General features: G+C 49.2%; 1 protein-coding gene across 8 annotated transcripts; it reads left to right on the forward strand.

Moving 5' to 3' along the window:
• The first annotated feature begins 559 nt into the window (after window positions 1-559).
• On the forward strand, window positions 560-26,787 carry CUNH6orf89 (chromosome unknown C6orf89 homolog). Of its 8 annotated transcripts, XR_015705710.1 has the most exons (10): window positions 1,866-1,958; window positions 5,615-5,822; window positions 7,099-7,264; window positions 18,429-18,583; window positions 18,916-19,037; window positions 20,311-20,437; window positions 21,142-21,265; window positions 25,603-25,846; window positions 25,963-26,061; window positions 26,653-26,787. XR_015705710.1 is itself a non-coding variant. In XM_087762080.1 (9 exons), exons 2-9 carry the CDS (start codon window positions 5,634-5,636, stop codon window positions 26,720-26,722), a joined length of 1,197 nt encoding a protein of 398 aa, XP_087618206.1. In that variant the 5' UTR covers window positions 560-699; window positions 5,615-5,633; the 3' UTR covers window positions 26,723-26,733. The 8 variants fall into 8 exon arrangements, 7 of the variants coding, with proteins under 7 accessions (XP_087618206.1, XP_087618212.1, XP_087618205.1 ...); XM_087762080.1 differs by lacking the exons at window positions 1,866-1,958; window positions 25,963-26,061 and adding an exon at window positions 560-699 and having other exon boundaries at window positions 26,653-26,733; XM_087762079.1 differs by lacking the exon at window positions 25,963-26,061 and having other exon boundaries at window positions 26,653-26,733.
• Window positions 26,788-27,408: the final 621 nt, after the last annotated feature.

The following is a 27,408-nucleotide window of genomic DNA, read 5'->3' on the forward strand; positions in this document are numbered from 1 at the left end:
AGTCCCAGCAAACATTCCCACTGCAGAATCAAAGGGATCGCTCATTTGCAAGCTGTTAAATGCATGCGCGAGAATTTGGAGGAAGATCAAGGTCTGAGATATTAATAGCAACAGGGAAACGCATATTTGTTTGGACCACAGGATTTTTTTTTTTTTATATCAGGTTGTTTCCCTTTGAGCCGTTTGTAATTCCTCAAGGCACTCCACAAGAATTAGAGGAGCTGCCCCAGCCAAACCAAGATTGCCGAAGATCTCAGATACCAGCCCAAAGTCAGCAGGCGTTTACCACCGTCTCGCTTTGATGCATCCACCTTGAAAGCAGAGAACCCAGACGAGCTCCTGACAAGTTGGAACAAACCATCGGCCAAAGCTTTTGGTGCCCCAGCTGCCAGGTCTCGGGTCTCACCCAGCAGTTTCACCTCATTCCCCTCGAAAGGCAGTAAAATCGGGATGCAGAGACCGTCCCGCTTCCCACGCTGGGAAGGAAGGAAATTCAAACCTGATAAGAGGAAGTACTTTTTCTCGCAATGTTTAATTAAACTGCAGAATTCATCGCTGCAGGAAGTTGTTGAGGCTGAGAACTTAAACAAGGCTGAAAAGGGACCAGAGCGATACCAAAATCGCCTGTCACAACCCACAGCTGTCTCTGAAAATGCATTTAATTGCAATTAAGGACTGAAGCCTGCGTCTGAGAGCTGGGTGAGGCTGAGACCCCTCGCTCCTGCTTTCTTCTGAGCTTTTCATGCTAGGGATGGCTCTGGGGTCCTCTGCTTGCTCCATCTCCCAGCTCTTTGCTCCTGGAAGCCTTTCCTACGCTTCTTAGGGCAGCAGCATCTTTCTTCTCCCCCTTGCTCCCCGGTACCCACCCTGTGCATGGTCACGGCTCATTGCTTGAGCTGTGGGAATGGGCATCCGTGTCCCCACGGGGCTGGGGGTAAGTGGGGCTCAGGGGGGCACTGGATGGGTCTTGAGGAGCTGGAGGGGGTAAATGGGACCCATGGGGCTGCTGTGGGGTCTGGGGGGGCTGTAGGGGGTGATGGGTGGGTGCTGTGGGGGGATGCTGGGGATTTAGGGGGTGCTTGGGGGTCTCATGGATGCTGTGGGTTCTGGCTGTCAAAGGATTTGGGGGTGCTGTGGTTTCTAAGGGGTGCTGGGGGGGTCTCAGGGGTGATGTGGGCTCAAGCAGGTGCTGGGGGAGGTCTCAAGGTTACTGTGGGGGGTGTGAGGGGGCTGGGGGTTCTGGTGGGTGTGGGGGTGTCTTAAGGTGCTGGCGTCTCAGGTAGGTGCTAAGTGGGGTGTCTTAAGGTGCTGGGGGCTCAGGTGGATGCTGGGGGGGTCTTAGGGTTAGCAGGGGGGTGTCCGAGGGTGCTGGGGGCTCAGGTGGGTGCTGAGGGGGGTGTCTGAAGGTAATGGGGGGTCAGGCAGGTGCTGGGGGGGTCGCAAGGTGGTCATGGGCTCAGGTGGGTGCTAAGGGGGATCTTAGGGTTCCTGAGTGGGTCTGAGGGTCCTGGGGAGGGTCAGGCTGGTGCTGGGGGTCTGAGGGGGTCTTAGGGTTAGCAGGGGGTGTCTGAGGGTGCTGGGGGCTCAGGTGGGTTCTGGGGGGGCTGAGGGTGGCCATGGACTCAGCTGGGTGCTGGGGGGTTGTCTTAGGGATAAGGGGGGGGGTCTCCGTGTTCTGGGCTCAAACGGGTGCTGGGGGGCTTCAGGGGGGCTCTGGGCTGCGGTGGGTGTTGGGGGGCCTGAGGGCCACCGGGGGGGTCTTAGGGCCCCCGGGGGATGTTTCGGGTGCTGGGGGGTCTCGGGGGGCGCGGGGCCGCCCCGGGCTGGGCCGGGCCCCGGCGGAAGCAGGAAGCGGCGGGGCGGCCCGGCCCCTCGGCCCCCTGCGTCCCGCCTCCATCGCGGGCGGGAGGAGCCCGGAGCCGGGCGGCGGAGCGGGGCAGCCGCCGGGCGGTGCCGGGGTGAGGCCGGGGGCGGTTGAGGGGGGCCGGGGCGGGGGTCGGGGGGGAGGCTGGAGCAGCGGGGCGGGCGGCCGAGCCAAGGGCCCTGCGGTGGGCGCAGGCCTGGGGGGGGTGGCTCCCGGGCCTGGGGGGGCTCCCGGGCCTAAGCGAGGCCCTCGCCAGGCGCCCAGCTGCGGGGGTGGGGGCTGTTTTTTGCTTCAATTTATTGATTCCCCCCCCCCCCCCCAAAAAAAAAAAAAAAAAGGCCCTGGCTGGAGCTCCTCTGCCTCGGAAATAAATAAGGGCGATGCCGTGGGCCTGTGGTGGGGGGTGCAGGTCCCGCTCTGGAGGGTTTTTAGCCCAGGGCTGGGACCTGACCCCCCTGAGCAGGGCCGAGGCAGGCAGAGAAACGGTGTTAAAGCAGATGAGAATGTATTATTTATATCACTGTTTCAGGTTCACCAGCGAGGCGAGCAAGCTTTCCCTTTTAAAGACTCGTCCGCCAGCGTTTCTCTCTAAATATTTAGGTTTCTAAAGCCTGGGTCCAAACACCCCGCCGTGCATCGGGTTTGCGGGTAGGACTGGGCCCTTGGGTGGAAACCTTTCAGGCCGAGAACCATCGCTATTTATGTTCGCAGAGAGAGCTGTTTATTCCTCCTGGGGTGGTGGAGTTCATAAAAAATCGCAGTAACATATGGGTTCCCTCGTTTAAAAGGCCTGTCTCTGAGAGGTTGCTGTGTGGAAGGAATGAGACTCGCTCAATATGTGCGTGTGACGGCAAAGTGGGTACAGTAGTCTGTTGTTATTATTTTGTCAGTTGTATTGTGGTGATAGGAAGGGGAATAATGGATTGTTATTTGTTTTTTAAGGCCTCATCTGCTCTCAAAACAATGTGGGAGCGTAATGCCTTATTTCCTAGCTGAGGATGTGGGTTACTGTTGAATTTGTCAAGGAGCTGCATTGGGTTTTTAATGGCTGTGACTTGCAGGGGTTGTCTTCTTCAAAGGTATTTGCTCAGAGTTGGAAACAAATGTGGAGGGGGGAGAACTGGGACGTATCTTGGCAGTTTATCATAGTAGGATGCTTCTGCTGTTTGGAAAGGGGGAAATTGCCGTGTTTGACAGCATTTACGTAGGGATAAGTGTTTTAAGTGGTTCCAGGCAGATTCTGCAAGCAGGGGAAGCTTGCTGAATCTGCTGGAATTCGGCACCGGAGAGCTTCACAGGCAAAAGCTTTGGCACACGGGAGCCAGCGGAAGCTAGATAACCTTTCAGACCATTTAGTGCACCAGTTGCAGTGTCAAGGCAACTAGAGTAATCATAAAAGCTGTGGGGGGAAAAAAAAAAGGCATTTAATATCCTGCAGATGTGCTGGCTCTCGCTTGTTATATGAATCAGGGTATTACATAAATGGAAGAGTTAGTAAAGCAATGTATTGTTTTTATAGGGCCAAGTGTATGCCAGGTGCTTCACAGATGAGAAGAAAAGGTCCCTGCCTTGGAGAGCTTACGATCCATAATGAGATACTATTGATCAAACCTGCTTTGGGGCAGCTTTGCTGGCCCATGGGGCTGCTCAGGTGGTAAGATCTGGGACAAATATTTGCATGGAACGCAAGGAATGTCGGTAGAGCAGGGCCAGGAGCTAATTAACCTGGCAATGTAGTGCAGCGTGTTCTCATTGCGTGCTTGGGATTAGGTTTTAATTTGGCATTTTACTCTTTTGGTGTTTCTAAGGCTGTGGCTAGAAATTTGACACTAATGTTAATATAACATCTGACATTAACTGCTTGAGTTGGATGCTTAGGCAGCTGCTGACCAAACAAATAGGGGTGATTTTTCAGCCAGATAATTTTCCTGATCTGATTCACCATGTGACCACATAAACAAATGTGCAAGAGCAGAACAGGGAGTTGATCTTAGGGGGTGAGGAGCAATTGCTGAAGCTGATAGTACTGTTGAAAAGTGTTGTCTTTTTTTTTCTGAAACTGCACTCTAGCATTGCACACACAAAAAAAAAAAAATATTAAAAATGCCGTTGATTGAATTCTGGCTTGTAGGAGCCCATGGTTTAGGGAGAGAGCTGTCGGCCAGTTCTCTAAAGGCAAATCGGATTTCAAGTTTGGTTGCCTAACAAGAGAATCTTATTTCTTGATATATACATACATACGTTTATGGCTGATTTGTCCTGTGGGAGCAGCCAGAACAAGTTACAGCAGAGCAATAAGTTTAGGTAGCATGTTACACAGTGCTTGTTGTCTTGTTCTCAAGCGAGCAAAACGGATCTGTGCTTTTAAAATGCAGGCTGTGCTGCCAGGTGTGCGCAGAGAAGACCCGTGTAAATAGTTATACAGTTCTTGCAGTCCAGTGACAGGCTTCGCGGGGCAAGGTGGTGAATTGGGTGAAGCACGGGATTCACGAGCTGGTTCCTAGTGTCAGGTGGTACTTGGAGCAAAAGCGGGACAGGGGCCTGATTTCCATTTTCAGCTGTGATCTGGGTGTATTGGTTGTGCTGCTTATGTTTTTACATGATAGTCCTCAGCCTGTGCTTTCAGGGCAATGCATTGCTTAACTGTGTCTCTCCAGAAAGAGTCTCGGTTGTCCCAGTTTGATCCAGGTTAGAGTTTTCCCAGCTTGGAAACCAGAAGCAAAGCAAGACCTCACAGATGCTCCCTTTCCCCCAGCAGTGTTTTTCCGAGGCTAAATGTCACTGTAACAATGGGATTCTCACGTTGGCAGCTATGAGCTTGTCCAGCAATTTCTTTGCATCTATTCTTCAGCCCATCTGCTGCTCTGGGTATCGCGAGGCTCTGCCTTTGTGGCAGACAGGGGGAGTGGTAGAGGAACACATTTCTTTTTTTGGCTTCTTAATGCTGATCGCTCATAGGTGTGTTCTTACAAGCTTCCCCATTGAAATTTCACGGTGGGAAATAATTTGCTGTCAAATGGCATTTTTGTCTCTGTCTGGCGTTCACAATGCAATTCTTGCTGCGGTATTTAGTTATGTGGCATTTCTGCATATGAATGACCTGCAGGCAAACTTTCAGAGGAATGTAGGAGCTTTTGTTGCCTGCAGAGCATGCTGCTATCACGTTACTGTTACTCAATAATCAGTTGGCCTGGACATTAGGTTGCGAAAATTTAAACAAATTGTAAAATGTTGAACCTTGCCCCACACATACTGCTTATTTCTCTGTCCTGTTCTTATTGTTGACAGGGGATTTAATGAAAACAAATCTACGTTAAAATAAGCGACTAAAATTATAGCGCAGGAGAGCTTAGCTTGGCTACTGTGTGTGATGATCGGCTTTGTATTGCTGGCTCTTGTACTTGGTGAGCAATCGCTTTATGGGACGGATTCATTTGGAATAGATGAATAAATGGAGTTTCATTGATTTCTGGGAAGCTTTGTTCATTTACATAAGCTGCGAATCTCGGCCGGTTCTTCTCTTGTCAGGAAATTTCACGGCTTCTTTCAGTCCCCGGGGAGATATCGAACCAGCAGAGACTATCAGGACTGCAGCTAAACGTTGTGCCTTTGGCTGTGACCAGGTTTGCTCCAGAGGAGCCTGCCTTCTTGCCTAGACGTTGCGAAGTTCCTGTGATCTCTCCATACACGCTGGTGTTGAGCTGTACGGCTGGAGTGTGTTTTCTGTTAACGTACTGAATCTCTCCACAGGGATTTTTCATCGGAGGCCATGGAGCTTTCGGCCAATGAGCTCAGCATTTATGACAAGCTATCAGAGACGATTGATCTAGTGAGACAGACTGGCCACCAGTGTGGGATGTCAGAAAAAGCCATTGAGAAATTCATCAAGCAGCTCTTGGAAAGAAACGAACCCCAGAGGGGACCTCCACGGTACCCTATCTTAGTGGCTCTCTACAAGGTAAGATGTCTTTTGTGCACGCACAGACTGTTTGAGGGTCAGAGGTTCTCCTTTTGCTCCTGAGCCTTTTACTTCCCGTTGCATTTTCTTGATGAATTTTTCTGAGTTCCTTATTTGAAAAAGCTGTGAAGTGTAGCTTCCTTCCTTTGTCCCATGAATTGATTTGAAAACAGAAGACAGCTGACCAAGATTTGAAATTCCTTATGTGCGTTGAAGGTTTAACATGTCAACACCTTCCTCTCCCTAAATTATTAAAGAATGAGACTTGGATCGAGTCTTCAGGCAAAGATTCCCGGTGTCAGCACCCTCAGTGGAAATGTGAGAAAGGAAGGAGATTCTTAAAGTTCAGGGTTGAATAATGAAGAGATCCAGGTTCTGTTTCTGACCCTGTCACCAGCTTCCACCTGTCTTTATTCTCCTAGTCCATAAAATAAACTTGTTGCCATGATGCTTGATGCTAGAAAATATTTTGAGACCCTTAACTAAAAGCTGATGTAAAAAGTTTTGCAAAGCGGGTGAAGGGATGCTATTGTTAGGTAGGTTCGAGATGTTTGCTACAAGGGTGAAAAACTTCCCACTGGCATAATATTCAGTAATATTTTAGGGTCATCTTTACAAAAATCATCATGATGGTTTCTATTTAGAAAAAAAAATCAATCTTTCTTGCTCACATCCTATAAAAAGCTGTAAAATGAGGCAGGAGAACAGGAAACTGGAAATTTGAACTTTCAGCTTCTGTTCTTGTTTTTGCTGTTGATTCACTTTGACTTTGGGCAGGAGGAGAGATGCGTCATGTCATCTCTTTAAGGCTTATTTGGGATCCTGGTATGGAGGAGGGAGCTGGTGCCAATTCTGCCAAAGTGTTTCGAGGCTTGACAGATGTTTGCAAAAAGCCTTGAAAACCTTGCGTAAGAGGTATGGCAGAAATGCAAGCTTTTATTTGATTAGGTGGGAGGAATCGGAACTATCTGTAGATAATCCTCATTGCTCTGGTGCTGGATTATTTGCAGTGCTAAAATACATGAACCGAGTTGTGTGGCTTGGGTTTGAAGGCTGCTTAATTTCATCCTTGGACAGCCCTAACAATAAAACTGAGTGACAACTCTGTGTACCTAAATAGCATTGCAGTTGAACAAGGAGCCACAGCAAAAATTGGAGTGTTCATCTTGCAACGCACAGCCACAACCCTGTGATACCAGTGACAAGGTGCGTCCTGTTCTGAAGACACGTCAGTTCACTGCAGTATAATTAAATATGTGCCTCTTTTCTCTTGCAGGGCCTGCTCACGCTGGGCTTGGTCTTGCTGACTGTTTACTTCGTGATCCAGCCATACAGCCCGCTGCCGCCTGAAGCTCCGCTCTCCAGAGCCCATGCCTGGGGCTCCCTCATCGGTCACATCCGGCTGCTCTCTCTGCCCATTGCCAAGAAGTACATGCTGGAGAGTAAGGAAATGATTTCTCTGCTGTAACATAAGCCTAGCGAGAAATACCAGGTTAAATACCAGCCATGCAAATCATTTGAGTGTCTCCCTGGGCACCAAAGACAAATGTGTTACTGGCATGGCACCATGGTTTTCTCTTTTCCTACCACTGTACTTAAAAATAGCATCCTGAATTCTGGCTAGGGCTCTTTCCCTTCCATTCATTGGGGTTGAAGCATATTTTATCTCTAACTTCATAATTTTGTTCTTGCACATTCTCTTTTCCTTGCTTTTAACACCTAGAGTTTTTTCTTCCACAAGAGTTCCCTTCCTCTAAAAATCTCTGCAGTTCTGAGAATCGTACTGAGATATCTATGCTGGGTAAATGTCACCTTTTTTTATTTTTTCTGAGTAAGCAGGCAAAAACAGTTTGTCAACCAAATCTTGATATCTGTGAGCAAAGTGTAGAAACCTCAACGTGTGACCCGGGTTTAAGGAAAAGTAGTTTTTGCCAAGTGGCGTATTGGGAAAGGACTGTGGGCTCGAGAGCTACGGTGTTTATAGCAGTTAACGTAACATTAAGGGTAGTGTGTGCGTGTGTGAGGAAGCTAGATAAGTGGCTCCCTAATGGGGTGTTCCCATCACGGGAGAGGAAAGTAATAGATTTTCCTAGACTAAACCTAATAGAAATGGAAAAGTTTGAGTATTTCTCATTGTCAGTTAATCATTTCCACTGACTTAGGCAAATGGGTGTAAGCATGGGCTCTGCCTTTTTGATAAAATACAAAGACTGTCAGTAATGATAAAGCTGTGAATTATTTTGAGCAGGGATGTGGCACAATGTTGATTGTCTGTCGGCTCACTGTAAAAACAAACTCCTGTATCCATGCCCTCGACGGGTTTATATTTAGCTTTGGCAGCTCATTGTGTTGGAGTTGTCTGTTCTGGCTCTGACCTTCCTGCCGTAGCTAAAAAGGGCGCCCTGAAATGCCAGCGCTGTTCTGCATTTTCTCTGTGTGTCTCCCTCTCTTCCGCTGACGTGTGGGATTTCTGTTGGTTCGGGTTCGTATGGGTGGGACGGGGTATCCCCCATTGTTCATCTCCTTCCTTAGATGCTGGGATCTCTCGCAGGGAGGAAAAAACAAAGGCGAGGAGATGGCTCTGATAGCCACTTGGCGTTAGTAGCCTGCTTATCTAATGCATTTCAGCGTTGACATGAGTCTGTGCACACCTCTCTGCTTCTGTATGGAGAAGGAAACCAATGAAAACTTTAATGCTCGTAATTCTTCGGTGAAATTTTGTTCAGAAAGCTGACAAGTTCTTCAGATGCCGCAGGGCCCTGTTGGATGGGGAGAGCCCAGGGAGGTTCCTTGGGACAGGAGAAGGTTTCTAGGACAGGGGTTGCCTGAAATCATGAGCATCTTGCTGTGAAGATAAATAACAGTAGGAGCAAGTCTGGGCTACTGATGGGAAAACCAGCTGAATGGGGAGGAGATAAGGAAATATCCAAAGGAGCAGGGGAAAAGGGAAGGAAGGGAAGGATGGATGGGGAGGAAGGATGCGAGGTTGTTGTTTAAATGCATATAAAATCCCTCATGCCTCCATGAGTCCTGGAAATCTTCTGAAGTGATGAGCAGTAGGGTGGGCAGCAAGCCAGTTCTGGGGAAAGGAGGGGAGGTACAGAGGGGATGAGGCAGTTACCGCTCTGTTTTTCCAACAGTATTAGGTCGTGGTGGAAGCCACAGCATGTCCCAATTAACAAATTCACTGGGCCTGGCTGGGGTAACTTTGATCTTGCCTCAGCAAAAGGAACTGGATTAGACCCCGGCTATTTGAATGGGAGAGTGCAGCACCCAGGCTGAACCTTGGCTGGGTTCCTGTGGGAATCCCTCGTGTCCTGGCTTCCCGGCGGGCAGCTGCAGCCACTGGGGCTGTCCCAGCATCCAGCTGTCCCAGCAGTGCTGGTGTCAACTTCACGGCTTGCTGCTGAGTGGACCGTGGTAAAGCCATCCAGCAGGGATCCGGAAGAGCCAGTTTCATGGCGTGGGGCTGAGTAGTCTCCTGAGCTCTCCTGCCTTGTGCATGGCATAATGTTTTACCCTTAATTTTTGCCTTGTGATCTGCTGAAGGGAAGGGGTAAAGCTACATCTTGCCATCCTGTTTGTTGATGTGAGCATAAGGCCAGGAGGTCCTGCAAGCCGGTCTAGCGTTCTCCAGTGCATGCTTGCATAGGAGAAGGCACCATGCAACGAGACCGAGCAGCAGAGAAAAACACTAACCGAGGGGCTTGACGTACAGACTCCTCTTCCTTTCTCTATGTACGTCCTGGTAGATGAATTTTTTGAGGGGGCTGAGGATGAAACTTGGAGCTTTCTCTGCTCGGGCACCAGTTCAAATCCAGCTCGGGCTGTTCTTGTTGAAAGCCACCTGTTAGCAGTTTGGAGGCTGCCTTGGCCCACCAGCAGTGCTGGCAGACTTCCCCCAGCCGCACCGCCCAATGTGGTGCGGACAAAGCCCGGCTGCGGCGAGCGTGGGCATATGGGTGGTCCGGTTCGCTTCCTCTGGGCCTGAAGCCGCCTGGGCAGGCAGGGGCAGCTTGGCTGCGTGGGGCTGCGGTCTGGGGCCGTGCTGTCCCGCCTGAGCCTGCTCCGGGAGTAGTGGGCTTGAGGCAGTTTTCCTGTCTCCGGGATTGCAGGTTGGAGCCTGGTCCCCTGGTAGATGTGGGCTGAGCAGCCAGGTTTGTGTTGCAGAACAAGGGGAGCTTGGATGCCTGGTTTCCCCCGAGAGCCAGAGCCCCAGGTTAGAGCGGTGGTGAGGCTTTGGGAGGAGCAGGGGTGCAGGATACTGCTCCCCTCTGCCTCTGGCTCAGGGTGACCTGCCTTCACTCTCGCCTTCATCCTCGTCCCTTCCACCCCAAGAGCCGTGCTGTGGATGGCAAGGGCTGCCTGTCTGTCGGGGGCTGTGGGTGGACCTTTGAGCGGCCGAGGTGAGGAGCAGTGTCCGCAGAGAGCTCTCTTGCGTTAAGTTTGTAGGATTAGGTCCAAAGTAAATTTCCTTTTTGCCTGTCTCTCTGCTCTGCTGCTTGCCGGCTTTCTCCCCCAGATCAATTCCCATATTAAAACTAATGTTCCCACCCTTTGTTTCTTCAAAGCTGACTCTTAGACCCTTGGGTTTGGCGTCTGTGCCTCTTTTTCAGCTGTTTTCCCAGGACTAGGAACCAAGGTCCCTTTGGTTGGGGAAAAATTCTACGGAAATGTGGTTTGCATTTGCTCTTCTTGAGCTCGTGTTTGCGCAGAGCTTGTGAAAGCCCCAGTGCTGGGTCAGGCCGCCTGCTCCGGGCTGGGGGAAATGCCTCTCACCGTGGCAGCGTGCGGCTGTTGGCCGGGTAGATCAGCGCTTCCCGTAGCCCCCAGGGAGGAGATGGGCTTGCAGACCTCTGGGCTCTACCTGCTCTAAGGAGCACAGCGGATTTTGAGTGGGCACATGGGTTAACTCAAGGCTTTCTAGTGCTGTTCCAAGGAGAAAGCAGAGCCTACGTAACCTGGATTTGTTTCTCTTTGATATAGGCTGGGACAGACAAGTCATTCCCTCTGTATTTCAGTTCTCTGGTGCAAAGTAGAGGTACGAGTACTTCCCTCTCCCCTGCAAGTGTTAGGAAGTAATACAATGAGCTCTCAAAGTCTGTAGTAATTGAAGCCAAATGAAAAGGGTTTGTTTTGGTTTTTTTTTTTTTTTTTAACAGAAGTTTTAAAACCATAGTGGTGGTCACTCTACCTGGTTTTCAGTGGTTCTTCCTGTCACAACCGTGTGATATCCTTATAGCTTTGTTAATATCTCAATATGAATTTTGATGTCAACTGGTTGATAACTGTTCCCTGCCAGCCACACAGAGCAATGGCATCATGAGCGGAGTGTTAAGTTGCTCATGTGCGTCTGCCCCTGGTAAGTTCAGTCCTTGCGGCTCAAAAACTACAGCAGAGCGGGTCGGTCGGTGGTGAACAGGCTCTCATCCAACAATGTGACAATTTGCACATTGTACTGATAGCAGGGGTTTATAATGACCTCAAGGAAAATCCAACTTTGCTTCTAATAATGAAACCCCAAGCACACACTTTGGAAAAGGGATCCTGTGCAAGTTACCCCTAGCTTGGAGAAGACTCCTTGTGTTTAAAAACTCCCTTTTGCGTAGACCAGAAGGGCTAAAGTCATGTTTATTGGTTTTATACATAATCTATTTTAGAGAAAGGAACCCTGCTGGAGGAGCTGTGTTTACGCAACACCTTGTAAATGGCCTGTTGCTACTCCTGAGCGTGACAGCTATTTGTGGGGACCGGGGACCGGTCACAGCAGGCTGGGTTACTGGGAGAGGACAGCAGCCTCTGCCTCTTGGCTGGCCACCTTCAATTTGGCTGGAGGCTTGTCTTGGCACCCGGCCAGGTCCTGGCTTCTTTCTGATCTTAACCCTTTGCAGGCAGCCTGCGATGGGCCAGCCGCAACCACGTTTCTCTCCGCTTCTCACACTCCTCTCCTCCGCTCTTCCTGTAGCCCTGAAATGTGCTTATCCTTGGCGCAGCTCTGTGCAGAAAGGGAGCGTCCAGCACGCCTGTCTTAACACGAGGGTGGACTTTCTGCTTCTTGAGTGCAACGTGGGCTAAGCACCCAGGTATTCAGCCTTTCCCCGTGGGTTTTGCAGCCCACGCCGCATCTGACCCGCTGGGTTCAGTGATGCGTGAGCCCAAGGAACATGGGCCCACTCTGAATGAAAGGGTTGCACAAGGCATCTGCTTGGAAGGTAAAGCAGGGTCTGATTTCTAACTTCTTGCTGCCTTCAGCATGGCCTTCTCTTCTTGCTCGCAAAGGATCTTACTTCATTTTTTTTCCTGAGCAAAGTCAATCTGGTTTGCTCTTGTGTTCGTGCATATTCTCATGCACCCGCTCTGGGGGCTGGAGGATTTTGAGGTGGACATGAGCGTGATGTGGGTTGCAGTACTGCGCAGGGCTCCCTCCCATCCCCAGATAGCTGCCAGTTTATCTGATCTTTTTGTGTGTGTGTAAACAACCCTTTTATATTATAACCTGAGAGTGACCAACAGACACATGTGTTGGCTCATTCAAAGGGGAAAAAAAGGCTGACTCTGCAGTGCAGGGTGGTGCCAAGCTGTTTTCCTATACTGCTTTACTTTGGCCTCTGTTCAGCCAGTGGACTGTTTATTTGGATTTGCTGACAGTAAACTAACTCCAAATCATTGTGGTAATCCAGAACATGAAAAACTCTTCCTTTTGCTTCTGTATTTTAATGCCTTCAGAATTTCTTGTTTCCTCATTTGCAGAGCAAGTGAATTCTCACTTTGGGTTTGCTTCCCTGGACAGAGAGTGAGTGCGCCGTACGTGACCTGTTGCAGAGGCATTTAGCAGCCTAGCAGAGCCCTGTTTACACTAGTGACACAGGCACATCAAACCTTTTACGGGCTGAAGCCACTGTCAGGCAAGTGGCAGCAACTGGGAGGGATTTGCTTCAAAAGCGTGCTGTTCCTCCGAGCCAGATTGCTCATGCAGACGCTGCCAGAGCAGCACAAGCCGCTTTCTAGGGCGTGTAACCAGAGGTGCAGGCTGGAGTAGGCTTTGAAGGCTTTTCTGACAGCTTGATATCTGCCTTCAGTTTTCTAGATTGGTAGGTGCAGATTTCTCCTAGAAATAATGCTCTGTTGCCCCAGTGGACTGTGGGTTCCTCTTGGGCTAGGCTGAGCAGACTTGATTTCACAATGTCTCGTTGGATCAAAATCATTTTTGTGCTTTGCTAGAGGTTGACTAATCATCCTTCGGTTGTTTGACCAGCCGTTACCCATTAGTGAAATGAATGAGTAGTTCTTCGAGCTGTTGACTTTTTACCCAGAACAAAAATAAAGGGTTTTGATGGGTTTATTTGTAGCTGTTATTTTGTTCCTAGTTGTTCCTAAAAATGCTAGGAACCAAACTGGGAGGTTCTTTCTTGTCCTGGCCTAAATACTTTCAGTATACTCAGAGCTACAAAAAAGTTCAATATGAGAAAGAGGCGAGGAGCTTGTGCTGAACAGGGACCCTCTTTGTAGTATATATTTAAAGCCCCACTGTGATGCATTCCTTAATCAGGACTTCCACACTGTAATTAATAAGCACCTCCTTATGTTTCCTGTCTGACTTACTCAAGAACCCATCAGTTTAGCCTGACTTTGACATGACGTTATAAATGATCAAATTAACTTTTAGCCTAGTGAAAAATTTCAGCAAGATGGAGCTTGGGAAATGTTGCTTTTGCAACAAAGTGCTCTGAATGTCTCCTCTGAACTGCGCCACACAGTAACTACAGAGCTCTTAATTTCTATATCTGTACAGTAAGAACAATGAGATTTATTCATGTCGTAGGCTGTGATTGTGAATTGATGTCTGTAAATTGCTTTGAGTTTTTAAAAAATATTGTTCTATCTTTCTGTAAGGTCTGGGAAAAGGGGCGTGGTGATAAGCATATAGCGTATCCTGCTGCAATGACATAGCACAAGTAACAAGCTATTGACTTGAGGAGTATAATATCTATAAGTCTGCAGTGGTCCCAACACGGCAAGTGGCTAGTGGTATCTTAGGAGCAAGAACAACCTGGCCTGCATATTCTTTGGCTGTCAAAGCAATAACAGTAGGTTATGAGCTGCAACTTCACTTTAAGGTTAAGGGCTAGACCTTGCAAATCCCTGTCCTTAAAATAATGGAAAACAGCACTGTAAAATCCAGCATCTGGAAGCTAGACATTTCCAACTGGAGGGAGAGCCGCAGCCCTCTGTGGTGATGGTAATTGGACAGCAGAGCACTGAGGATCTTGTGGCCCCTTCATCACTGGGAATCTTACAGGTGGGATCAGATGTGTCTTAAAAAGCTCTGCCCTATGTCAGCCATACGAACCAGCTTGTGGTTGGGCTTTTGCTATGAAAATGAACAGAGGAGGTAAGTATCCCACAGGCTGCCAGATGCACATCTGTAAAGGGCCCCTTTGGCCGAGGGGAAAGTATGGTCGCAGACAGCAGAGGGTAGGCTGAGGTCTTAATCCCCTCCCTTGAAAGGTCTCGTCAGATCCACCTTGAACAGTTCCCCGACTCTTACAAATGTGCAGCTGTGGGGAGACGTTGTAAAAGTGGAGATCAGCATCTTCTCGTTGTTGAATCTAGCACGTAGAACGAGGTTGTGGCTGTCAGTGCAGTGCCATAAATGAGTCACTGGGTCGAGCCTGGGTGAGTCCGTCCCATCCTGAGCTTACATTTGAATTGGCCAATGTAGAGTTGGTCACGCCTGTTGAGAGCCCTGAGGTTTACCTGCTCACCTACCCTGATGACAAGTATTTCTGCTGTTCTTGATGGTGTGTTGGATCCTGTGAGGGACAGTCCAAAAGTGTTGTGGGTGTTAATGGAACAGCCAGGCTTGTACTATGGACCTACAAGAAAGGACGGAGAAAAGTCTTGTGAATATTCAGTGCGCAGGCCAGTCCTTCTTGAGAGCCCTGAGTTCATCCTAGGCTTGCTGAAGTTGTTTGACTACCCCTAACACTGGTCCCTAGTGAAGTATGTGGTGGGATTGGGGAACAGCATCATCCTCAGAGGAACTGGGGATTTGGAGCCAACCTTTGTGGATTATGGAGCTGCTTAGTGCGTCAGACAGCCCTCTGGGGAGCTTGCTTCTGGATATCGAGGGCGATGGTAGCAAGAACCCGTAAGGACAGAAGACCTGGGGGGACTGTGAAGTCCTGGGGGAGTCCCCCTTCCCCTGGAGCAGACTTTTCTGTGCAGACCTGGCTGTCGCTTGCCTGCAGGACACTTCTTCAGCCTTGCAGCCGTGAGTGCTGGGGGGCAAACCAGCTTGGTGGGGAGCCAGCAAGCTGCCTCAGCACCTGCAGTTCTACATGCAGGAGGTTTTAGGTTTTCAACACTTCATTAGGGTCAGAAGCAGCCCTTGGCTCTGTGTGTCTTGCTGGAGCAAAAGGTCCCCCTGCTACAGGGCTTCCCTTTGAACCTGCTGCGGTGGCAGACTGATATTTCGCCCTCCATATGCTCCCTAAAGAGACCAGGGCTGTTGCCGAGGTCCTGCTCTCAGATCTATGTGGGCAAGTTTCCATAAATTTTATTGCTTCGCTGCAACGGGCAGAAAGCAGGGCCAGGTCTTCTCAGTAACCTCTTAGCTTCCAATCTGATCGTCCACACCCAGCATCTCTGGGGTTGTGCGCACACACCCCTCTGTAGTTCAGGGGACAGCCAAAAAACTTGGGAGATCCTCTGTGAAAATGGCCAAGAAGGGCGGGGGACTCATTTTAAATTGATTATAAATTGAAAAATCTTTTTCTGCATAGTGGAAAGTAGAGTCATAAACTCCTTCTAGCATTAATCATAGATGTGTTTTAAGGAAAGTTGTTATCTCTTCGTCTGTGCAGTGTTTGCAGCTGGAAGTCCCCAGCCCTGGCTCTGCTAGGATTTATCCTGACACAGGGGAGAAGACAGCTCTTGTTCTGGAGAGCTAATAAAGCATAAAAGCAAATATTAGGTGGGTATGACTGATGGGGAATTGAGGTTCTGCTTAACAAACTGAAGGCTGCTCCTCAAAGAGGGGTGAGAAAGCACAAGCATGGAGGAGAGGTTAGTTGGGACTGGCCAGCGCTTCTGTCGTGTAATGGATAGATGTACGTGTCAATGCTACAGCTGCTTTCCTGCACTCAGACTCTGCAGGGATAATTGCACACGCCCAGCACTTTAACATTCGAATGCAAGTGGATGGGACCATCGTGTGACGGCTGCACGTGACGGTTGCAGAGGGATGAAGAGTGCATCTTTCTTTTCAGTCTCCGAGCAGACTGTGCGTGCGCACAGACAGCGCGCTCGACTTAAACCAAAATAATCCCCCAGGGTGTCTGGGCAGGGTGATAATGTAAAAGGAATGCAGGGAGGGTAATCGAAAGAGAGAATAAGCATCCTCGGTAAAACTCCTGCTCTGGTCCCCAGTGAGCAGTTGCATGCCCTCTCCTCTGCGCACGGTCTCTTCTCCCGCCCTCCCTGGGAAGGGCAGGCGCTTCTCGCTGCCCGTACTTGTCATGCCAGTCACACGCATGCTGGTGCACAGACTAACACCCTCAACAATAAATCTAAAAGATTAATTACCAAAAAAAAAAAAAAATCCCACAAGCCCACTTGCGGCATTTGAAATGCATCTCAACCGTGCTTCGCTTGGGTTATTCATGGGGAAAAGAAATAACCTCCTGAATCGAGCAATTGAGAATGCAAATATCCCAGCCTAACTCAAAAGAGGAATCAAGCTCTATACTGTCAAGCTGATTAGCATCCCGTTACGTGGGGTACTGCCCTGAGCCCCGAGCGAAAATTTTGGGACAACTGTGCTTAACGCTCTGGGATGAGGTTTCTAAGTTTTGCCCAGAAAGAAATTATAGTATTGCTACTCCCTGTATGATGAGAGGCCATAAGATATGTTTTCTTGTTCTCTTCATGGCGACTGCCCTTCCTCTGGTGAGATCTTTCAGCCTTTTGTTTCCTGTCACTGACCAGCTGTTTTTTGTGAGTTGAGGGGTTTTTTTGTTGTTGTAAAATTGAAGCTTTCTACAGGCAGTGGAACAAAGATTTTCTTTTTTCTCTTGTGAACAGGGAGGGAAAGTACGTTGGAGCAGTTTCTCATGGGAGCAGCACTTCTGCTTGCAATAAGGATTTTACACTTTGTTTTGCCTTTTTACCCCTTTCCCTGAAAGCAGTGTAGACACGTCTTCCAGAAAGACTGGGAATTATATCCTGGTCCCTTTCAGTCCATATCCCAGCAGTAGGGTGGGAAATGCAGCATTTGGGAGTTGACTGGAGATATTTAGAGGAAAAAAAGCAAAATGAATCCCAGTCTGCTCCTTGTTGTTATGTCCCAATGAACCTAAATCCTCTATAATGTTCCTGTTTGTCTGTTGCAGATGTCAGAGGGAAAAATAAAACAAGAGCTTTCCTGTTAAGTGCTGTTCATCAATTATGATCCCTGTGCAGGAGGGTGAGCGTGGCTGGAAACCACAGTGGCAGTAACAGGCAGGCTGCGTGCGGGTTTGTTTTTTTCCCCTGAAAAGCTGCTCTGCATCCTTGTTTCCCAACTTTATTTTTCAGACAGACTTCTCTATCTCTTCTTTCTCCCCTTTCCCATCCTGAGTGGGTGGCTTGCAGCCATGTCCAGGAGACATGAGCTGTTTTGACATGTGCTGGCACCGAACGGGGCGGGTGGGCCTGTCGTGAGGACAGATCTCTGGACGTTTCATGTGAGGTGTGTTCCAGGTCTTGGGTTTTTCCTAACCCACCCCGACAGATCGGGCGTTTGGGTAGGTTTGCTGCCACTGCCGGTGTTAAACATCTCCCTGTTGGATAAAGGCTGCAGAACCAGGGCTGTCACTGCCACAAAATTAGAGCCGCGTCCTTTTAGCGTGGCGGCTGCTCCTGCAGATCCTTTAGCATAGAAATACATGGAGCATTCAGCATTATCGGCTCTTATCCTGTTCGTTCAGTGCTGCAACAGGTCTCTTCTGTTAATGTTTACTTACTTTTTTGTGCTGGCAGGAGTGTTAAGTTGGAGGAGGGAGGCAGGATGTAGGCATCAAGTAACGGTTCCATGTAAAAATTGAACTTTTGAAGATATCAACATATGCAGTGTTCATTGTAGGCCAGTTCAGCCGATTGTGGTGTAACAACGATTTCTGGAATTTAAAATGGATATAGCTGTGGTCCAGGGGTTTCTTATGCCTTCTGGATGTCTCCTTGATAACACGTTGGGATTGCTCTTTTGCTTGTGGACTTGCTTCAGTTTAATTGCACTATATGTGGTGGTTGCCATCCTTCTATTGATAACGAAGGGTAACTTAGCCTGTATGCCTCATATAGAGAGAGGAGTGGAATTTCCATAAAGCTCTCCCACTTCTCACAGCCCCGAGCCGTATCTCCAAAATCTTCAGCCTGTGCTGGAAATGTTCTGTGATGAGTTCCCTGCCCTGGTGAAGCTTGCTCTTTTTGAGTAACTTACAGCCATGGGAAGCTGTAAGAAATCTCAGTGTTTCATGTTAGGGATAATGAGTTTATCATCAAGTCTGTCTCCTTTCTATTTCATTTTTGGTCTTATTAAACATGTTTCTCTTGTTTCTTCCCAAGAATGCCAGGACTGGTGGGCAGCAGGTTGCAGACAGAACGCTTCTACGCTTCCCGCAAACTGCACAGTCTGTTCTGCTGTGAAAAGCATTCAGATAGTGACAGACTTTGGAGAACTATCAGAAAAGCTCCAGAGGTCTCAGCCTTTCCTAATCAAGGTAATCCATGGATTTGTAAGGCTGGATGATTAGTCCAAACTCTTGAATAGCACCAGCCAAAGACCCCTGCCCAGTATTTTCAACCACAAACTCAAACTGCTGATTGCAGTAGAACGTATGTCTAAGAAGACATTTAGTCCCAGTTTAAAGATGTCGGGGGTGAGGAGCTCACTGCGTCCTTAGCAAGTTGTTCATCTGACTAATTATCATTGTGGTTGGAAACTTAGCAATCTAGATGGCTGTCGCTCTTGGATGTTCTTTGGCGGGATGGAAATGGGAGCGGGGAGGAACCCCAGGTGCACAGCTTTTATCTTTGTTTTGTGTCATTTAAGACAGGACAGCATCTCTCCTATGAAGAACTGAAGCATTTTCAGTCCCAGGATCCAGAACTGGCAGAGGTTATAATAGAAGAAAATTCAGCTGAACTGTGGAGCTGCCCCTTTTTCTTTCCCTGGTGAGTCAAAGACAAAACACCTGACATCCTTTCTGCAGGGGTGCCCAGGCTTTTTGCCTGTGCGAACTACCAGGAGCTTGAAAGTTACACTTTAGCTGGAGGGAAGGGGAACAAGGGTGGGTTAGTGTCTTCTGTCTGCCTGCTGGCACTGATTTGATCCAAGGAGAGGACTTCTGCACTAAAAATGGAGTGTTGTGGCTGGGACTTCACGTGTTGCTCCCCTTACAAGACAAAAATATCCCAGTGACTGCTTGGTCCTGTTTTCAGGCCATACATTAATCATCCGGGCTGTGGTCTGATCACCTGAGGCAACCAGTTTACATTTCTCTGTCTGCTCAGTGGAAATCCTCCACCATTAGTGCTGACTGAGAAGAGGTGCCATGACTTTTGGAAAACACTGAGAAGTATCAGAAAGCTAAAAGATCCTGCAATTTGTGTCTGGTCTCGTGCAAGAAAAATGGCCTACCCTAATCCTGGCCCTCTGTTGACTGTGCTAAAGCCTTTAGCATGACTACAAGACATTTGAACAATTCGGAGCTCTCTAAGGTTGCAGAGCCACCCAGTGTGTTAGCCAAGTCTTTTCACGTGGAGAAGAGTGCGAAGTAATGTGGGAAGTTGCCGCTCTGTGTGGAGTAGGCTCCCTGGCACGGTTGTACGAGCAAAGGAGCAGTGTCCAAGCAGACTTGGAGAAGGGCATGGTGGAGTCTGTGCTTTGGCTAATGCTCAGATGGGATCTTCTTGCTGCACTTCTTGACCGCAGCACTGGTAGACGGATGATCAGGGTACAGAAGTATTAATTGTGTCAAGCCACTAGACGCAGATGTAAAAACAACAAGCCCCACCCTGCCTTTTCCAGTTACATTCCCTAGCCTAGAGAACAGCCTTGGATTCCCCCTGCCTTGCCATGTGCTTTCAGTTATGGTTGCGTACAATGCCACCTCTCTGCATCTTTTGTAATTAATTGATCCAATCAACGACTTGGACAATTTTAAGAGAAGAGGGGAGGGAAATTAAGTTTAGGCATCCATGATGATCTGTTTGTTCCCTGTTTAACTGGTCCTGCTGCAGGTACTCAGAGGAAGATATGAAGAAGCACAGGTTTAGAAGCTGAGAGGTCAAATTTTGCTCCTAGCTCCTAGGGACTAGTCTATCAGCAGGCTGTTTATCAAGCATGAATATTTGTGAAGAATTTTGATCTTGGAAGTAGCCTTTTAAATACAAGCATTATCATTGTGTGAAATTTCTTTAATATGGGTTGTTTTGTTTTGTTTAGGAACAAATCTGTGAATAAAACTCAGATTCTGCAGGAATTTTTCCCCACTTCCTCTTTGCTGTCCTTCCCCAAGACAGTGTCCCTGGAGAGCTGCTTCCTCATCCGCCATCCAGATTTGGGAAATAAGGTGAGAAATTCATCCCAGAGACATTATCTCCCCACCTGTGAATTGTCCTCCAGAAGCTCCAAGTCTTTGGGGGATTTGCAGGACATTTTCAGCTGATGCAATTCCAACAGAAGGGTTTAGGGTTGTATCAGTCCTGTCCATCCCTGTGTAACGTGGCAGCTCAAGGTTGCTGTACTACCCAGAAGTTGTGTCTAGTTTTGTGCGGGCGGTATACCGCATCCGCCTCCCTTGGCAGTTAGAGAGGCCGGTGGGGTGTCCCAGCTCTGTTCACGTTTATGTCCTGGCCTTGCTCTGTAGCTGGGTGAGGGGATGGTCTTTTTGTGCACAGTTGGGCAGGATTCATTTAAGAGTTGCATTTTGGGAGCATCCTGCATCCTGGCAGTAAGTCTCGCCCATTCTGAGATGCCTGCCACGGAGACATTTCACTGCAGATAGTGACACTTCAGGCTTCTAGCCTAATCTCCTCCTCTGTTTTCTTGTGGGCTTTGTGGGTGTGGAGGGCCTGCATTGCCTTGGACAGAAGAGGGGAGGAGGACCCTTGCATGCAGCTGACCTCAGTATGATTTACTGGTAACTGCGGGGAGCAGCAAACCTCTGGTTTGCGCTGTCTCGCCTTGCTGCAGGGCAGTGACTTGCCCCTTGTTTGCTCAGATAGGCCTAAGAAAAGCTAGCAAGGCTTTTGAAATGCTGTCCTCTCATCCTAGAGTTACAGTTTGCACAGCCTCTTTGCTGTCGGAAGTGGCCAGCTCACCCTGACTGTTGTACCTCTGGACAAGTGCAGAGGACACTGTGAGATGTTCAAGGTGGAGCTGGAAGCTGGAGATTTGGGTGAGTACCGGTGCTGTAGCATGCAGGGTGTGGGAGATCCCTTGGAGTCAGGAGACTGCTTCCAGCTGGGTCTTTTCTGTCTGACACCTGAGAAGGGGGTGTGTGCCATTACCGCCCCCAAACCGGTGTGTGCCCGCTTGTAGCAGTACAGAGGAGTGGACTGGACTGGGAGTTTGTGGCCTGGAACGCAAATAACAGGATACCATGAGATGTTCGGTGTCAAAACTGAGCAGTATGGACTACGCAAGACACAGCGCTTTGCCGGGTGTTACAAACCCAACGTGTCATTGAGGGCGGTGTCTTTCCAAAGAGCTTCTGCATACCCCCATCACTTCACGGGAAATGTGAGCAGTCATTAAACGTGGATTCATCTAATATGGCCTCTATTGCATCTTCCAAAGGTTATGCCAGCGCAGATTACTGGACGATGAGCTTCATGGCCAAAGGGACAGAGCCGGCGGTTGTTTGTGACGGAGCAGCTAGCTAAGGACGGTGGGGTGGGAAAACAGAGCTGTTTAGAGGATAAGAAGACTTTCAGCTTTGAAGCCAAGGCAACGTCTTGAAAGCGATAGAGCTGGGGCAACTGGGGCAGGCAGCTTTGCCACCCTGCATGTTTACAGTGTTTAAAAATGACTGTTTTCCTGACCCTTGAGGTAATTCTTTGCCTTTCCTCAAATGTATTTTGGGAGAAGCGCAAGCTATTTATGACCTTCCCTGTCCCCTCAGGTAAGCCCTGGGTTTGCAGCAAAGGGTTTTTTCCAGAAGCAACAGAGGGACTTCTCAGGATGAGATTCACCTTGTGTCCTTTGTGGATTATGGCACTTCTGAAACTTCCCGGGAGTTTGGGAGTGGAGGGGGTGTGTGACATTTCTGTGTACATTCCTCCTGAGGAGGAAGCTTTGAGCCTGTCTTGTCAGGCCAGCTCTATAAAGGGAATGAATTGGTGATGTGTCCCAACTCCACCCCATCTCTCCGTCTCGTACATAGCTGTGTGCCTCAGTAGTGTGCCCCACAAAGCCAATCTCGGCTCCGTGCTCCAGGGCTGAGATGAGCCTTGCAGCCTAGGGGCAGAGACCCTCACCCACTGCGTCGTTCTTGTACCCAAAGAATCTGTTCAGGCCTCTTCTTTGTGTCTTGTGATCACTCTTCTGCGGTTCTCTATCAGCAGGTTGTGAGTGAGTCAGACAGTAACTGTGCTTGGTTTTTTTTTCACCATCTCCTTTCCTACAAAAATACTGATGCAAGTTTTAGTGGTGATGGTGCCGAGCGTGCAGTAGTTCAGGACAGAGATGGGGCTAGGTGCAGAACAGCTCTGTACAAGCTTCATCTTCTGATTGTGCACCTAAGTCACCGGGGCTGCACGACCGTTTTCATATACTCCTGGCTTGGAGAGGTGCTGCCTGTGTTCCTGGCCCAGGGTACCTACGGGAGCACCTGAAAGCTTCCTCATCCCTGGCACTTTTTTTGCATCGACTCCTTCCAGACCTGGAACTCTGTCTTCAGAATGAACGTTGGTTTTTCCTGAGTCCTTTCCAAGCTGCCTTCGCATGCTTCCTGTTGCTTGAGCACTGCTTTATCCAATGCTGTGAGAGAGGCTCGGTTTCAGTGTTTGCAGGCTGTGGATGCTGCGGTCCCTTCCAAGTCTGATCCTTTGGGTCCGATCCCGCTGTTGAAGATCATTTACAGATGTGTCAGGCTGAACTCATGGGCCAGGGCTGGGGTTTAGGACATACTCTCACAGTTGTTAATATGGAATTGGGAGGGGTTTTGTTTGAAAGCAAGTTAACTCTGTTCTCAGGAGCGAGAACCTTTTCCTCTGTAAATATTTTAGGTACGCGTAAAACGACAGATTGGAAAAATGTCTATCCAGCCTTTGTTTTTGAGCAAGACCAAGAGAACGGGAACAAACATCGTACTAATCTTGTTAGGGTCTGACAAAAGCTGCCGAGTGGGATGACCATGTCTGGCTCCTGTACAAGGATAAGGCAGAGGACAGTTCCTGCTCCAAAGAATTTAGTTTGAGGCCTTGACACTACAAACATTTCTATGCATAACCCTTGTTTTTTCTCCTGTAAACGAATAAGAACCACCCCAGCACCCATGTCAGTCTGTGTGCATGGCCCTCGACGCTGGACCAACACGCACCAGATCTAGTAGAACCAAATGGGGAGGGCCTGACTCTCTTGGGACAGAAAAGGACTAATTTAATTTGTAGCAAAATATTAAAGGGAATTGGATTAATAAGACTTCTGTTAGTATTGTTAATGCTTGGGGTGTGTTTTACACTTGTGACACTACATGCGGCCTTGTACATGCCAAGACACACACGCACCGCCCCTCTCTCCCTCCTCTTAAAGCCTGGGTCTTAGTTCATGGAAATTCAGGAGTTTGGTGATGGCAGAATTAGGGCCTCATTAGTGACTGTTGCTGTTTACACTTTGGCAGCTTCTCAAGTCAAATTCAAAGGCTGACAAGGTTACTTCACCTCTTAGTGGTTTTGTACTTGACCCGTTTCTGTAGAGCATTTGGTTAGAGATGCGTACGGACAGAACCTGCGGGACCCGTTATCGACGAGATTGTGGGTGCTTTGGTGATGCTGTTACCTCTAAGTGTCCTTGAATGTAACTTGTAAAAGAGCTGCGGAGACAATTCTCAAGTGTCTGTGAAATGCCTGTGTTTTGTGAGTCGCACTTAAGCCGTTGTGGCTGTCTGTCTCCTTTGGGAAGAAGCAGAGAAAATGGATCTGTCTACGATTGCTGTTTAGATTGGGGGGAAAGGGGCAGGTTTGTGCCTATTGAGCAAAAGTGCTCTTGCGTATTGCTTCTCCCCTCCGCAAAGAGTTGCAGCTGGTTGGACAGAAGATGGTGAATCTGGACTGTTTGCAGATCAGCTTTCCAAGTGCACTTTACGGTCTCTGCATAAGTTTCCAGATCTGTGTCTAGGCAATACATTGCATATGTCCCAACCTTGCTCCCTTTGGAGTTTACATCATTTGTTTTTAAACTTCCAGTATATTTTCTCTTCCTCTTCCAAAAGCTGTAAGGAATTAGCTGCTAAACTAAAACAGGAGGGCAATTCTTATGCTGATAAAGAGCCGATTTTTGGCCCTAGCCGCTGTTGAGTGCGGAGCCCCAGTCTGTAGCACAGCTTCTAGAGCAGCTCCTGTCTTCTGCTGCCAGAGAAGTAGTGCCGATGCCTCCCGCATCGCAACGCGGGCGAGGAGCCGGGATGGAAAACTCAGAGGTGAGGCCAAAGTGGCAAAACTGGGATGGCCAAAAGGAGGTGTTGACACCTTGGCCAAATGGCTGCAAGTGAGCCCTGGTCGTCTTCCTCCTCCGGGGCTCTGGCTTCACGGAGCCTTTCCAAAGGCTGCCGGAGGCTGTGACTTCCCTAGAGAGCCTGGGGCGGCTGCTAGTGATCTGCTGAGGCTGAACTAGGGGGAATGTGGCTGTTTTCTCGGCTATTGAGGCATCGCGGTGACAGCCGTGACGGGATGAGTCACAGAGGGCGTGTGTCCCATCCTGGTCTCCCTCGCCTCTGGCTTCGCTTTGGCACTTGCGCGTATCCAAGCATATGTGCTGGTTTGGACAATCCCCCGCTCCCACCCTGGCCAGCTCAGAGGGGTGCCCAGTCAATGCCTGCGTCCTCTTTGTTTTTAAAAACTATTTGTGTGCTTTAGAGCTCTTTGCCCGTGAGCTGGGAGATGGATTCCCGCTCACCCGACGTCCCGGAGGCTGCAAAGCTGCTCTGAAATCACGCCAACGAGGCGCAGAAATCAGTGCTACCCGAGAGCCCCGTGGGCAGAGATGCAGAGTGGACGTTTCTCCACTTGTCAGGCCAGGAAGACGGGCTGTCACCCGGCAGCCGGGCAGGAGGATCGTGGCTTAAAGCTGGCTTCTAAAAGCAGGGGTCATTGACCGTTGGTCTCAGTCCTGAACTCAGGGTAACTGAAAGGAAGAGAAAGGAGTAGTATTATTTACTTCAGTACCAGGAAATTGGCATCCCCTTCGGGAGCCGAGCTGCCAGTTTCTATTGATTCTTTTTTTTTTTTCTTCCTTTCTTTTTTTTTTTCCCCCCTCCCCGCTGGCATTTCACACACAAATTCCCCCAAGGCGGCTCTGCAGATCCCAGTGTCAAACTCCCTTTGCAAAGCCCTGGAGAGCTTCCTAGGGTTGGGTTTCCCAGGAGTCTTGGGCCTTTAGCTTCTCCTGCTAGCCCTCTTGCTGTACCGGTCCAGCAGAGAAGCTGGTTTGACTGGGCTGGATCAAAGAACCTCCCTTCTCCGGTGGCTGGCCTCCCTGGCTTTCTAGCAGCAAGCCTTGCACGCCCTTCCACAGCAGGTCCCGCTCGCAGCGTGGGAGCACCCCGAGCCAGAGGAGGTGGGGAGCAGGAGAGCATCCCGTTACGAGAGATGCGAGCTCTGCGAACTCCAGCATCTCAGCAAGGTGATCCTGCCCTAACCCCCACGTTCACATCGCTACCGCTGCTCCGGGGAGCGAAGTTTGCCGGATCCGCCCGATCCCAGGCGCCGTGGTCCACGTTTGGCCCCGTGGTCCCCACGAGAACTGAGCACTTTCTGGGGTGAGGCTGTTTTCGTGGGCTTTGCGGTGGGTGCACAAAGAGCTCTTGCTTCCTGCAAACCAAACTTTCTCCTCTTGGTAAATTTTATGTGTAGAACTATATATTCTCCTCTTCAGGAACCTCCTTCTTGTAAAGGACAGATTTACTGTCCTGCTGAGTTAAACAAGGGAGATGCTGGACTTCCCCTTTGCATTGGAGATTCAAACGAGTGGCAGGTGATTTATTTTTAGCATCATCTCTTGGTCTGCGGGAAGGGGAGGCACGTTATAAAGGCTCAGGGGTGCTGGGAAGTAAAGCTATATATGCATACCGACTGTTTCAATGCTGACACTATAAATTCACTGGTGGATAAAAAAAAGAATGTAAATATGCACTTAATGCAGAATTTTATGGATGGTCATAATTTAATATATTGCAAACTTTGTAAATACTTGGAAAAAAGCCTGTAAAGTGTGTAAATAAATGAGATTTGTATGTAAGAAGAATAAAAAAAAAAGTTTTTACTTTTTGCAATTAAATACAAGTGTTAATGCACCTTTTCCCCTTTCCTGAATTTTTTTTTTTCCTTTTCATGTTGCATGTCTGCCATCGGGGGGGTTATTTAACCCTTTTCAGGGCAGTTTTTCTAAGTGGAAATGCCATTTTAAGCAAAAAGGCAGAACGCTGTTGTTTGGAAAATGTCAAAAGAAACACTTTGGAAAATGTTCTGTCAGTTTTAGCCTGGTTCCCTAAACAAAGCTGATGCAACAGCTCTGCCTGTCCCTCCTTTCTTCCTAATAACAATCTGTCCTTCCTTCACAATTCAGCTTATTTCAGCCAAACCTTGAGGGCAGAAGACAACGAACTCCTCCAGAGTTCATAAAAACAGGCAAGTAGAGGAGCGACAGACCCCGCTGCTCCCGGGACAACGCGTAAGCCTTGTTAGACACCGGAGAAGCCACGCCGAAGACCCTCGAGATGCGAGTCAGTAGAAAACCAGGTTTTGTTGCTTCTGCAGCGCGGAGTTGTGCCTTTCTGGAGCCCGCCCGCCTCGGGCCGGACCCTGCGCACCCCATCAGGTGTCGGTGCGCGGCTCCCGGCTCCCGTGCCGAGGCTGCTGGCTCCCGGGAGTGTGGCGGACGGGCTGTTCCTTGAGTGAGGAGAAGGAGAGCTGCATTCCTCATGTGCTTACCTAATGCCGGCTGGACACGAGCTTGTCAGCTCCAGGGTGGGGCTTGGACCCTGTGCTGTTAATCTCGATGCTTCAGACGTTGGCTCCAGAAAGAGCCGTCGGGGCAGGTTGGGGAGTTGAGAAATGGCCCTGCGCCCCCTTTGCCAGCAGCCGCGCCTGACCTTGCCAAATGCATCGGCCGTTACTCACGTTTCCCCGTGAGTCCCGTGCCCCGGTTGTGGCTACTCCAGGGCTGTTTTCTCTTCCCCACGAGCACTGTGTGTCCCATTTTCCCTTAATCCCTGCTGCTGCGCTATCTCCTGCGAGGCTCCTCAGGATGCTGTAGTGCCAGGGGCTCCGCGGAGCTTGGCCCTTCATCTCCCCATCGCATTTGCAGAGACCAGTACATGCG

This window comes from Nipponia nippon, unplaced genomic scaffold (genome assembly GCF_047370975.1).
Source record: "Nipponia nippon isolate SJK-2023a ecotype South Korea unplaced genomic scaffold, ASM4737097v1 scaffold_25, whole genome shotgun sequence".
NCBI classification, from domain to species: domain Eukaryota; kingdom Metazoa; phylum Chordata; class Aves; order Pelecaniformes; family Threskiornithidae; genus Nipponia; species Nipponia nippon.

What these genes read in the sequence shown, in the direction of transcription:
- CUNH6orf89 (XM_087762080.1), top strand. Translation starts at nt 5,634, where the DNA reads ATGGAGCTTTCGGCCAATGAGCTCAGCATTTATGACAAGCTATCAGAG. An exon ending in TCTTAGTGGCTCTCTACAAG is followed by an intron (nt 5,823 to 7,098) that starts GTAAGATGTCTT and finishes TTTCTCTTGCAG; the next exon opens with GGCCTGCTCACGCTGGGCTT. An exon ending in CAAGAAGTACATGCTGGAGA is followed by an intron (nt 7,265 to 18,428) that starts GTAAGGAAATGA and finishes TTTCTTCCCAAG; the next exon opens with AATGCCAGGACTGGTGGGCA.